Consider the following 14,060-nt stretch of genomic DNA (forward strand, 5'->3'; position numbering starts at 1 on the left):
TGAAAATGATCAGGGGTGCCCAACCCTTTGCATACAACTGTAAGTCACACTTTAGTATAAGTCTCAGGACCTTCCAAACTAGCAAAAAAATCCTGCGATTTATACACTGAAAAATACAGTACTCAGCTCCAAACAGATACCGAATGAGCCGTCAAATTCCTAAAAGTTTGATGCTGAAATTAAACTAACAGGATGCATGCGTACCAAGATCTCTCAGAAGTTGTGCACAAACACGCCAAAAGTCGCTGATTGAATCAGCAATAAACAGGCTGTTACAGGATGGAGGGCATTCAGCTGTTCCCGAGCATGACTGAAAGCTTATTTTCTCACTCGCAGCAGACATATTTAATCCCTTCAGCACTCTTAATTAGAAATGAAAGCACAGAACGAAGGCCATTAATTGCTAATGAATCATGAGTAATTCATTGTGTTTGTTGGTCGGCCTGTTTATTTGGGTGAACGAGGGGCTTCTGGAGCCGCTTATGGCCAAAGACAAAGCACACATGCATTATACATGACAGAATGTCGCTAGATGTGTGAATATGAATTATTGTGCACATTGTGATGCAGATGGTTTTAGATTTAGATTAGGTGTTATTTCATTCCCGTTTCCACAAATATTTGAAGGTGACGAGAAATGAAAATATGTCTCGATAAAGTGTACAGAAGCCAAAACGGGTTCAATTCACTTGTTGCTGAAGCTATTTAAACAATAATTTAACAAGGATGTCACGCTTGACAAACTTGTGATAGTTGTTTTTCACACTAATTACTTTTGGGATTCTTTTATGGAAGTAGGGATAGGCTTGAGGCAACATGGATTTGGATGTCTTTACCTGGCATGGATTTAGAGATACTTAGAAAAAGTTTCAGAGTACTGCATAGTATCTTCATTATTCCTAAAAAAAGTAGCACGTAAAATTTTTAAATTTTAAGCACCAAACCCAATGTGATCCAGCCTGAACATGGCATAGACCAGAGAGTGTACATATAGATGGATGGTCAACCCGATCTCATGCCAGTTTGTGACAGCATCGTGAAGAGAGATTTAATCTATTAGTTTGTGATACCGGAGGCAGGGGTGGTAGCCAAATGGTTAGTTACACTACAACCAACCAAATGGTTGGTTGTAGTGTAGAAGGTTCTTGGTTTAAACCCCACCCCTGCCCTTTTTCCATGTAATGTGGAGTTGCATCAAGAAGGGCATCAGGTGTAAAACTTGTGCCAAATCAACATGCAGATCCACCTCAGTTCTACTGTAGGTACGCCGAGCAAAAAACAAGGGAGCAGCCAAAGGGACTTTTTAGTTTGTGATGGTATCAGGAAATTTGGGGTGATGTGGGGGTTATGGTAAGGGTTAGGGTTAAAAATTGTGAGCTAAACTTGACTTCCATGTTTAGTCTCCAAGACTAGTCACCAGGAATAGTTCTCCCTGGTAAGGGTTAGGATTAAAAATTGTGAACAAAACTTGACTTCCATGTTTAGTCTCCAAGACTAGTCACCAGGAATAGTTCTCCCTGGTAAGGGTTAGGATTAAAAATTGTGAACTAAACTTCCATGTTTAGTCTCCAAGACTGGTCACCAGGAATAGTTCTCCCTTGTAAGGGTTAGGATTAAAAATTGTGAACTTTAGTTGACTTCCATGTTTAGTCTCCAAGACTAGTCACCAGGAATAGTTCTCCCTTGTAAGGCTTAGGTTTAAAAATTGTGAACTAAACTTGACTTCCATGTTTAGTCTCCGAGACTAGTCACCAGGAATAGTTCTCCCTGGTAAGGGTTAGGGTTAAAAATTGTGAACTACACCTGACTTACATGTTTAGTCTCCAAGACTAGTCACCAGGCATAGTTCTCCCTGGTAAGGGTTAGGATAAAAAATTGTGAACTAAACTTGACTTCCATGTTTAGTCTCCAAGACTCCAAGACTAGTCACCAGGAATAGTTCTCCCTGGTAAGGGTTAGGATTAAAAATCGTGAACTATACGAGTTCCATGTTTAGTCTCCAAGACTAGTCACCAGGAATAGTTCTCCCTGGTAAGGGTTAGGATTAAAAATTGTGAACTAAACTTGACTTCCATGTTTAGTCTCCAAGACTAGTCACCAGGCATAGTTCTCCCTGGTAAGGGTTAGGATTAAAAATTGTGAACTAAACCTGACTTCCATGTTTAGTCTCCGAGACTAGTCACCAGGAATAGTTCTCCCTGGTTAGGGTTAGGGTTAAAAATTGTGAACTAAACCTGACGTACATGTTTAGTCTCCAAGACTAGTCACCAGGCATAGTTCTCCCTGGTAAGGGTTAGGATAAAAAATTGTGAACTAAACCTGGCTTCCATGTTTAGTCTCCGAGACTAGTCACCAGGAATAGTTCTCCCTGGTTAGGGTTAGGGTTAAAAATTGTGAACTAAACTTGACTTCCATGTTTAGTCTCCGAGACTAGTCACCAGGAATAGTTCTCCCTGGTAAGGGTTAGGGTTAAAAATTGTGAACTACACCTGACTTACATGTTTAGTCTCCAAGACTAGTCACCAGGCATAGTTCTCCCTGGTAAGGGTTAGGATAAAAAATTGTGAACTAAACTTGACTTCCATGTTTAGTCTCCAAGACTCCAAGACTAGTCACCAGGAATAGTTCTCCCTGGTAAGGGTTAGGATTAAAAATCGTGAACTATACGAGTTCCATGTTTAGTCTCCAAGACTAGTCACCAGGAATAGTTCTCCCTGGTAAGGGTTAGGATTAAAAATTGTGAACTAAACTTGACTTCCATGTTTAGTCTCCAAGACTAGTCACCAGGCATAGTTCTCCCTGGTAAGGGTTAGGATTAAAAATTGTGAACTATACGAGTTCCATGTTTAGTCTCCAAGACTAGTCACCAGGAATAGTTCTCCCTTGTAAGGCTTAGGTTTAAAAATTGTGAACTAAACTTGACTTCCATGTTTAGTCTCCGAGACTAGTCACCAGGAATAGTTCTCCCTGGTAAGGGTTAGGGTTAAAAATTGTGAACTACACCTGACTTACATGTTTAGTCTCCAAGACTAGTCACCAGGCATAGTTCTCCCTGGTAAGGGTTAGGATAAAAAATTGTGAACTAAACTTGACTTCCATGTTTAGTCTCCAAGACTCCAAGACTAGTCACCAGGAATAGTTCTCCCTGGTAAGGGTTAGGATTAAAAATCGTGAACTATACGAGTTCCATGTTTAGTCTCCAAGACTAGTCACCAGGAATAGTTCTCCCTGGTAAGGGTTAGGATTAAAAATTGTGAACTAAACTTGACTTCCATGTTTAGTCTCCAAGACTAGTCACCAGGCATAGTTCTCCCTGGTAAGGGTTAGGATTAAAAATTGTGAACTAAACCTGACTTCCATGTTTAGTCTCCGAGACTAGTCACCAGGAATAGTTCTCCCTGGTTAGGGTTAGGGTTAAAAATTGTGAACTAAACCTGACGTACATGTTTAGTCTCCAAGACTAGTCACCAGGCATAGTTCTCCCTGGTAAGGGTTAGGATAAAAATTGTGAACTAAACCTGGCTTCCATGTTTAGTCTCCGAGACTAGTCACCAGGAATAGTTCTCCCTGGTTAGGGTTAGGGTTAAAAATTGTGAACTAAACTTGACTTCCATGTTTAGTCTCCGAGACTAGTCACCAGGAATAGTTCTCCCTGGTAAGGGTTAGGGTTAAAAATTGTGAACTACACCTGACTTACATGTTTAGTCTCCAAGACTAGTCACCAGGCATAGTTCTCCCTGGTAAGGGTTAGGATAAAAAATTGTGAACTAAACTTGACTTCCATGTTTAGTCTCCAAGACTCCAAGACTAGTCACCAGGAATAGTTCTCCCTGGTAAGGGTTAGGATTAAAAATCGTGAACTATACGAGTTCCATGTTTAGTCTCCAAGACTAGTCACCAGGAATAGTTCTCCCTGGTAAGGGTTAGGATTAAAAATTGTGAACTAAACTTGACTTCCATGTTTAGTCTCCAAGACTAGTCACCAGGCATAGTTCTCCCTGGTAAGGGTTAGGATTAAAAATTGTGAACTAAACCTGACTTCCATGTTTAGTCTCCGAGACTAGTCACCAGGAATAGTTCTCCCTGGTTAGGGTTAGGGTTAAAAATTGTGAACTAAACCTGACGTACATGTTTAGTCTCCAAGACTAGTCACCAGGCATAGTTCTCCCTGGTAAGGGTTAGGATAAAAAATTGTGAACTAAACCTGGCTTCCATGTTTAGTCTCCGAGACTAGTCACCAGGAATAGTTCTCCCTGGTTAGGGTTAGGGTTAAAAATTGTGAACTAAACCTGACTTACATGTTTAGTCTCCAAGACTAGTCACCAGGCACAGTTCTCCCTGGTGAGGGTTAGGATTAAAAATTGTGAACTAAACTTGAGCTCCTCACAACTTGATGCATTTTGTGATGGTATCACAAAAAAAGTGAGAGACTGGGATGCGGATGGTATGCCGGTGAGGAAAGGTCTACTGACCTTGACGCCAATGTTTGTGGAATCAGTTGATGCCCTGATTGCACCAGTTGAAAAGCTGAGTGTCTGGGTTTGTGATTGTCCGGGATCAAGGCTAAGATCCAGGTTTTCAAAGATTTCCTGTCTGAAAGTGACAAAAGTGTTGACATTCATATATCTGGGCCCTCAGCCTTTGAGATCAGGAGACACCTGGGTGAAGCTACTGAAGTTCGACACACTTGGCTTGACAGAGGTGTTTGGCGATGCCGATATCAGCAAGACAACGAAGGTCCAAGCCTTTAGGATCCTGGTGCTTCCCTGTCGTCCCTGTACTCTCTGTCCTTGTAGGATCTTCTCTCCATGTCAGGTTTTTAGGTTCAAATCAAACTGGGCCTCATTAGATACACTTCCTAATCTTGAACTGATTCACAGTTTTCAAACCTAAAAGTAATGGGTGTCATTGAAAAGTATTTAAGTACAGCACTGGAAATAAAAGACTAAGCACAAGCTCCTGGAACCCTTTTCAGCTGCAAGACCAAAAAAAAAAAAAAAAAACCCAGAAAGGAGTAAAATATTTCATTATGGGTGCCGGCTGCAGCTATAAACCCATGATCCATCCACTCAGCCGTTCAGCACCACAGGACCATTTTCACTTGTATAAGGGTAATGAAGCTGAAAAAAGCATGTGCGTGTGCATGTGACGCTGGATACACATCGAGATCTTCGCATATAAATGGTCTGTTATAAATGTCTTCATAGATCCTCTTCAAGCACAACACCACATAAAAGGCCATTCCTATAACAACGGCTTTAACAAAAATTCACCCAAACCCCGGAAAGATTTCATACTTTTTTCTGCACTTTTATTATTATTATTATTTTTTTTTTACTTCTGTGCCATTTGCTGGAGCTTTCTCCTCAATCAATCAACAGCCAGGACGGATATAACTAAGCAAAGCAACAAGCGCTGCATCGTTGTGTTTCCATGGCAACTGTTTCCAGCAGACATATCTGTATATTTCATCCTGTCTAAAAGGTGCTTATTGCAAACACACGTGTTTGGCATTTCCTCCAGGGGTTATGTTTGATAGCCGAAGAAAGGTTAAAGTGGGAGACAGCAAACAGGAATGTGTGAAAGTGGACAGGAAAAAATAAATAAAAATAAAAATCTGTTTTAGGGGAAAAAGCAAAAACGAGTTCAGTTTTTGCATACTTCATCCTGAACTAGTGTAACTGGCTATAAACATATGCGTTTAAAGCTGCAGTGTGTAGGCTTTAGTGCCGTCTAGTGGTGAAGTTGCAGCTTGCGTTATGCTGTCACAGGTTATGATTTCCACATTCAGCATCCTTTGCTTTTTCTTGTGATAAGAAATATGCATGAGTCTCCATTTCACAGAAATGAGGGTTTTTAAACTTGTTAGCCTGACAGCTAGGGGTGGTAATCTCTAGGCACCTTATGATTCGATTACATTTCAGAGAGCTTCAGTTTGATTGTATAATTATTAGTGCATCGTGATGCCTCTTTTTCGTAAACAGAATTTCCTTTAATATGGTATAGTTTTCAATATGTTTGGAGCATCTTTTAATTTGACCCCTGTGTAATTCTTCAATTGACACCTTCGTGGCCACCATAGATTTCTTCAGAAGAGTAATGTCGGAGTATTTGTGCTGAATTTGGTGCTTTTATCACCATTTGAAGCATTGTTTCAGTTATCTGCTGTTCTGGCTGCAAGAATTTTGCTTTTTGAAAATGAAATGACCTTTATTTCAAAAACGTTGCGGAACACTGCTGCAGAACATGCTACGAGTAGAACTGTGGAAGTTAGACATTCACCCACAATTTTGTGTTACTTATTTTTAAATTTTTAATTTGTTTTCGTGCACATACCTGAATTGTAATTTCAAAAAAAAAAAAATCCTGTGTGTCTATAAAACCAAAGAAAATATTGCTGTTTGAAACTGTTACTCATCATCAAACCGGGCTACAGACTATTAAAATTCATTCCGTCTCGGCACAAAAAGACGAAAGCCAATCTGGGATCATTTTTACCATTAGCCTCCTCATTACTTCGCTCCTCTTTCTCTTGTTCAGCATTTCTCTTTATTGTCCGTGACACAAGAGTGCTAATTAAAAGTAGTCATTGGTATTCCAAATGGACCCCTATCTAATTTAAAGAGGGCAGAGTGTGAGGACGGCTTTTTCTCACTGCAGACGCTCTCACAGCATGTTGACAAAATGTAATATTAAACTCTCCTGCAAATGAAATCATTTACGGAGTGTTTGAAAAAGGATGTTGGATGCGTGATCTGTACCAATTACATGCTTTTGCAGAGGTGAGGTGAAAAATCGCATTAAAACTTGAGTCTGGGACTAATCTCCGGGCTGTGGATGGCAGCGCACGGCGCAGAGATGACTCCGCACCGACCAGATATCCTTCTGCATCGAGCCGAGCTGCTTTCGCTCTAATCATATTTAGCGGGTCAAGAGGCAGTTTGGAATCCCCTAAACTCACCCGTGGCGTAATCTTTGTTGTCATTTCATCTGAGCCACCCCGCAATCGCAAAATAGATTAGAGGGAGTCCAGAGGCCAGACGGTAACTCCCGTAAGTGGCTTATCACCTGAGATCTTATTCCAATAGAGCCTCTGGGCCAGTGTGCATAGTCTCTCACACACACACACACACACACACACACACACACACACACACACACACACACACACACACACACACACACACACACACACACACACACACACACATCAGGCTGCACATACACACAAAGAATATGGTGCCAACATGTGTACTCCTGTCCTGCAGCACATCTAAGAGATGCCTTCATACCTGAAATCCATTTATTGGCTTTGCCTGTGTGCTGTACTTTAACAGCACAGTGTTGATTACCTCCATATATATGATGGAGCGTAAGAAAGCTGAGAACCTTCAAAACGTACAAGAAGATACTTGAAATATTCTACAGGTATGCACGAGCTACTGTATTGTTCATCGCTATATATAGCAGAGCTGAGACAGACAGGTTATTATGTGGGAGCCCATACATGGTAAACCGGGCTGAGGGTGACTGCCAAAAACCATCACGAAAGGGCTAATTGAGGATGAAGGAGTGGAAACAAGGAGGAGTTGCACAATTGTATGAGATCGAGGGAGGCGGTGTGAAAAACACTGTGCCTCAATCAGAACTTCAGCCAATTTAATAAAATAGGAAAACTATAAGCACAATGATCAGACTTAGACTTATTTTAATTGTCATTTAGTAAAAAAAAAAATCACAGATGCTGTCACAGAACGAAATATCGATGTACTGCACGAGTAGATAAAAACAGAATAAAAGTACAAACAAAAACTCTATCAATAACTGTATTTGTGTGGACACAACATGCAATAAATAAATAAATAGTAAAGGACAGGATATTGCACATATGAAGATGACATTAGGATAAAGTTGCTACCAGATGCTACACTGTATTCTACACCCTTCATTCAATATTTCACAGTTCTTTCTATCAATTTATATTTAACTGTTTTATGGTGGTTGGGTAAAAGCTCTCCCTTAAACTGCGTGTTTTGCAACTCAGGCTACAGTACCCTCTACCTGAGGGCAGGAGGGAAAACAGATTGTTAAAGGGATGTGAAGTGTCCCTGATTATCCTTCTTGACCTGGACACGCAGCGCTGTTCTGCCAGTTCACCAATGGTTGGCAGCCTGGCCCTGTTAATCTTCTCTGCTGCCCTCACGACCCTCCCCAGTGCCTTCCTGTCTGCAAGGCTGCTACTTTCATGCCACAGAGAGATGCTACTGGTGGCAACAACAACAACAACAAAACTGATTAGATAGACTGCCTCTCTTGGAGATCGCTTACAAAATGGAAAAAGAACCTAACACCTCGCTAAGAGTGGAGTCAGAGATAACCAGCCAAGAGGCAATGTAACCATTGGTAATAAAAATGAAAAACAGCCAAATAGGGGGGGATAAAAGTAATGGACCGGTGTTCCCATGAGATTGCACTGTCTCATTTAGTCTTGACTTCCTGATCTACTAGTAACTTCATAGTTGTGTCGCACTAAAGCTCATTCAAGAAGGCACGGAAAACCCAAGTTAGAAACTTCTGAAGAGTGTGTTGGCTAGATGAACAAGGAAAATGATATGGATGCATGCAGTAACATATTTGTCTTCATAAGGAACACATAAATAAGTTGCTTTAGGGGAATGTTTTTACAAAATGTCTGACAACTTAAAAATACTGTCCTTTTTTGCACTACCTATATAAAATACATTACAAAATATTTGTGATATATACACTCACCAGCCACTTTGTTAGGTACACCTTAAATTGTTTAACACAAATAGCTAATCAACCAATCACATGGCAGCAACTCGATGCATTTAGGCGTCTAGATGTGGTAAAGACATGCTGAGCATCAGAATGGGGAAGAAAAGGGATTTAAGTGACTTTGAACGTGGCCTGGTTGTTGGTGCCAGATAGGCTGGTCTGAGTATTTCAGAAACTCCTGATCTACTGGGATTTTCAGGCACAACCATCTCTGGGGTTTACAGAGAACAGTCCAAAAAAGAAGGTATCCAGTGAGTGGCAGTTCTGTGGATGAAAATGCCTTCTTGATGTTAGAGGTTGGAGGACAATGGGCAGACTTGTTGAATGGGCTACTGCGTTGATACTATCATGTCAAGATGGATCAACATCTCTGAGGAATGTTTCCAACAACCTTGTTAAATCTATGCCATGAAGAATTAAGGTAGTTGTCAAGGCAAAAAGGGGTCCAACCCGGTATTAGCAAGGTTTACCTAACAAAGTGGCCAGTGAGTGAGTAGGCAGGTCGGTAGGTAGATTAGAATCATCCACAGTCGCATCATCAAGGTTGTATATGCTACAGCACTTGGATTCTTATTATTTTTTTAATCATTTAACAGGCTTTGGCTTCAATTTTGTTGTGTAACACTTCTTGTTTTCTATGCAACTGCCACAAGAGAGACAATGTCACATTTACCCAGTATCAATTTCAAAATTTAATAGTGCCCATCCTTTAAAAAACAAATTAAAGCAATATATGTGGGAACTGTAATGTCTCTGTTTGTAACAAGGGCAGTATCACCCCAGAGGTACTATAACCACAGGAGCAGTACAAAGAAAATCTTATTCAAATGAACAACAGCAGAGCAAAAATGGCAGAAACTTTGGATGTGACATTATGCAAGGCTGTGCACAATTCCCCCTCTGGGTCGCCAGGTCATATAAAGCAACAATAGAGAACCCTTTACCCCAATAGCACCTCAAATAGGTAAACAAAACCAGAACCATAGTGGAGCTGGGTATAATTTTCATTAAGTTTCAGATCTGTGTGCAAAACATCTAATTGACCAGAGAAGATTTCATTGAGTTCTATCACAGCGGAAAAGAATGTGAAGTCTTACGTACCTGCACACATTTTACAGATAACCACGCCCAGGTTGACAGAAGCCCACTCAGGCTGAGGTGCGCAGCAGTCGGCGCAGATCCTGTTGGCCTCGTTGTACCAGATCTTCTCTACCACTTCGTAGTTGCAGAGTGTCTCAGTAATCGATTCTTGGATCGCTTCGACCCACTCCTCCTTCTCCCGTTCCGACTCGGCCGTGAAGCTGCAACAATCGATTTTTTTTTTTAAACCCCACCAACAAATGCCTCTGTTATCGCTTTGATATGAGAGAGCAATTAAACAGTACAGTGAAACGTGGCAGGATTACGGGAGTGTACAGTATTTGAGTAGAGTTGGGGGAGGTTGCCGAGTGTCTTCATCCATGTGCGATTGCAAAGGATTTAGAGAAATTGATATCAGGATGAGGTGCAAGCGGATAAATCAATTGGTTTCACCTTGCACCATAAAATCATTACAGTGCTAATGCGGGATACCCCCCCACCCCCCAGCTTATTATTTGTATGTCTGATTCAGAAAAGCCAAGAAATGTGGTGAGAAAATATGAACAAAAAATATTTATAGCTTCAATACACATTAGAAACCATGTTCCATTAGGCTTGGCAGCAGAAGTCAATCTCCAGAGCACAAAATATAGAAGTGAAATCAGTACTGTAAGCATTTTGATTTGATTAGATGGTGCCACCCCCTTAAATAAAAAAAAAAAAAAAATGCTGACACAAGTGTAGTAAGTGAGTATTTCAAAGATTTTATTCATATTCTGTAGAAGAACAGAAATGAAAGCAAACACCTCTGACAGCTCGATCACTAATCTTGACTGAAATGGTCACAAAATTCCTGAGGAGTCTTCTAGGATTTTCTAAAGGAGGCAACACACTTTAATGACTAAAACCAATCCTTCAGCCAGCGAATGCAGTTTGGACAAAACAGTTGGGCATCGCAGTTGTATTACATCAGGAAACAGATGGGTACGTTTATCAAGATTGTTATTGCAATCCATTTTCCTGTATGCATTTAGGTCAGGTCTGGGATCCTGCACTGGTGCCTTGCATTGCTGCATCCACCACAGCATAGAAATGCTTTGGGTCCATGATGGCACCTACTTGGGCAGGGAACTAATCCATCCCCACCTCTCAAAATTAACCATCTAGGTATATGCTGCGGCTAAGTGGAACATGAGTGTCTGTCTACTGGGTCTTTAACGCGGAGTCACCTACTTCTTGGATTATTCCCAAAGGTGCCGAATGACCAGAATGCAAGTGATACTCCCTTATCTTTGTCTTTAATCAAATATTCAGTATGTACTAACATCTGTTAGGAATCTACCACCCAACCATTACTGCAGTACCTACTAGAAGTCAGGAAACAATTCAGACGTGCAGTGTCAACATCATCTTACCCTTCCTCTGAATTTCTATGTTTCAACAGCTGATTTTTTAATGGTTCCTCTTACTTAATATATATGAACTCGAGTTCTTGGTGAAAATCAATTGTACCTGCATTGATTCTGTTGTATCTGCATGAGTGGTAAATGTCCACCGGGTGGAGATATTGCTCCATTTCAAGAATCTTAGGACATGACGATGACCAATCTGTTGCTTATAGTAGGAGATCTGCATAATGCCATGGGCTCTTCGATGCTGCTACCATTTTCATGTATGAGTATTTTGTTTGCCTTTCCCCAGAATGTTTTTCTTCTTTAATTCTAAGGTTCCAGGTGCTTTATGGAAGGTAGTAGATCATCCTGCAGCCATTCAACTAATACTAAACTCCCACTGAGTAATGGGATAACCTACCTTACACTCCTAGTCATGGACAGTATGCTAGTATGAATATTTGGATGTAGCCCCAGTCTTCCTAAGTATATACACACAAAATATCATGCAAGGAAAAAAAAAGAATGTGCAGGCCTTGTGAAAGCCACCTGTGCAATTAGAATACAAAACTAGTACAGCTGTCAAAGTGTTCAACTGTCTTAGATTACTTTTGGCAACCTGATAAGGCCTTGAACATAACGTTACCTTAACAAGCACAACAAAGTGGTAGACATACATATTGTGATATCACAAGGGGACAGACAGGAGATGGGCACTTCGTCCCTTTACTGGATTGGTTACCACACTCCAAAATGCCTGCTGTAGGGAAACACTACATCTCCCAGAATGCATCACACACTCTGACAGGTGTAAATGCTTGAGCGACCTCACTGTAGCAGAACTAAACACCTTGGGGGAACCAGAATAAAGATATAAGACACAGTGAGGAGGGTTGAAGGGGACAGGACAAAGATGAGAGGAAAAGACCTCTGACAAAAGAAAAGTACTGGCATTCTAAAAATAGTTAAAAGGAGGAAGAGACAATTTATGTTCAGCCCTTTTGGAAAGACTCTGAGTTGTAAAAGACACTTTCATCTCTGAGATTTTTTAAGTTGGTTATGGGACACTGCTTTTGGAGAAAATAACATATTTTAGTCCCACCACTGCCTGTTTGTTAGCCCTGAGTGAACTGCTCCTTCAAAGCTTGTCTTATTGACATCTCATAGTACTACTACATATATTTGTGACATTAGGAACAATGCAGGAAGGAAGACCCATAAATATGTAAAAGAAACCACCAAAGAGAGGGTACTGCACAGCTTTACAGGAAGTCTTGTTCTTGTTTCTCAATCTGACCAAGTCTGGATTGATAATTTTCCAGAGTTAAGACATTTTTGCAACTAGACACATCTCTTGAACTGTCCACCGAGTGAGTGCCTATGATGAACCCTTGAGTGAGAGGTGGAAGGTTGCTGATAGAGAAACTGAAAAATGGTAAATGGACTGCATTTGTATAGCGCTTTTCCATCTGCATCAGACGCTCAAAGTGCTTTAAAATAATGCCTCACATTCGCCCCGATGTCAGGGTGCTGCCATACAAGGCGCCCACTACACACCGGGAGCAACTAGGGGATTAAGAACCTTGCACAAGAGCCCTTTGTGATTTTACAGTCAGGATGGGATTTGAACCAAGGATCCTCTGGTCTCAAGCCCACCACTAGACCATCAAATAGCATAAAACATATGATAAAATTATCAACCAATCAGTGCAGAGGCATGGGGCATGGCAAAGTGGTATTGTCATCATGTTGATCTACACCAAATTATCATAGATCCAGGATATTTAGGGTATAAGTTCATCTCAGAAATCTTTTTCCTGAGTTCAGAGGGCATTGACCATGACTTATTCTTTTGGGTCCATAGATGGAAGAATCAAATGCCAATTATTCCCAGAATAATTATCCCAGAACTCTGCAGAATCAATTTTGTGGCAGCTACTAGACCAAGGACAGATCTCTCCTTACAAAAGCAGTGACAGCTGAGAGCTACAAAACACCGCAATAAGAAAAGCTGACAGGACATGCCCCGCTTTTACATAAAGTCACCACTTTTTTAAAAATTTGAAATCACACAAAACAGTTTTCACGAGCAAATTCCTCCTCATGAATGATGAATTGGTTAACCTCTCACAGAGAACTCAGACACCTAAAGAAAAAAAATATATATAAATAAAATATATCACAGTAAAGTCTTTCAAATGAGTGAATTTAATTTCGCCAACAAAATAAGCACAAAATACCTGAACTATACCTGTGTTGTTACTTTTGCCCATAATGTTTTAAAGTTGACCCTAAAGAAATGGCACTAAAGAATCTAAAAAGCACATTATTTGTAGAGCCACTTGCAGTTAAACCTGTTATGTAAACAATTTATGCCATTTAAACGTGATTAAATCAATCACAAACGGCTTGTTCTGCACAGGTCTGTCATGACAACTGGGAAACAACCATTTGCAGTGTCAACATTTATAAATAAAGATTTTTTTTTTTGTTTTTGTTTTTTTACAATTATTGAACAATAGTAATATTTCTGAATGTGATTATTTTGGTGTCAAAGTGTTCATGTATTTATATATACCAATAAAAACTATTCTGCTTGAAAGAAATTATGTGCAAGAAAAAAGATAATGAAATATTATTGAATATTCATCGAAAATTATATAGGAAATAATGTTATTGAATATCCATCCAAAATTATATCTGGAGTAATGTTACTGAATATTCTTCTAATTTTGATTGTTTTGTCTAATATGATAATTGGATCATTTGAGGATTTGTATAATTGTTCAT

The 14,060-nt window shown here is 40.1% G+C and overlaps 1 protein-coding gene across 5 annotated transcripts in view; it reads right to left on the bottom strand.

Moving 5' to 3' along the window:
* Window positions 1-14,060, bottom strand: part of zmp:0000000660 (arf-GAP with Rho-GAP domain, ANK repeat and PH domain-containing protein 2) — a 215,809-nt gene that overhangs the window by 107,172 nt on the left and 94,577 nt on the right. For all 5 annotated transcript variants that reach the window (XM_034164507.1, XM_034164506.1, XM_034164503.1 and 2 more), the window contains one exon: window positions 9,901-10,100. In XM_034164507.1, the coding sequence (XP_034020398.1) occupies window positions 9,901-10,100 (200 nt within the window). The remainder of the gene's footprint in view (window positions 1-9,900; window positions 10,101-14,060) is intronic.

Source organism: Thalassophryne amazonica, chromosome 23, assembly GCF_902500255.1.
Source record: "Thalassophryne amazonica chromosome 23, fThaAma1.1, whole genome shotgun sequence".
Lineage (NCBI taxonomy): Eukaryota > Metazoa > Chordata > Actinopteri > Batrachoidiformes > Batrachoididae > Thalassophryne > Thalassophryne amazonica.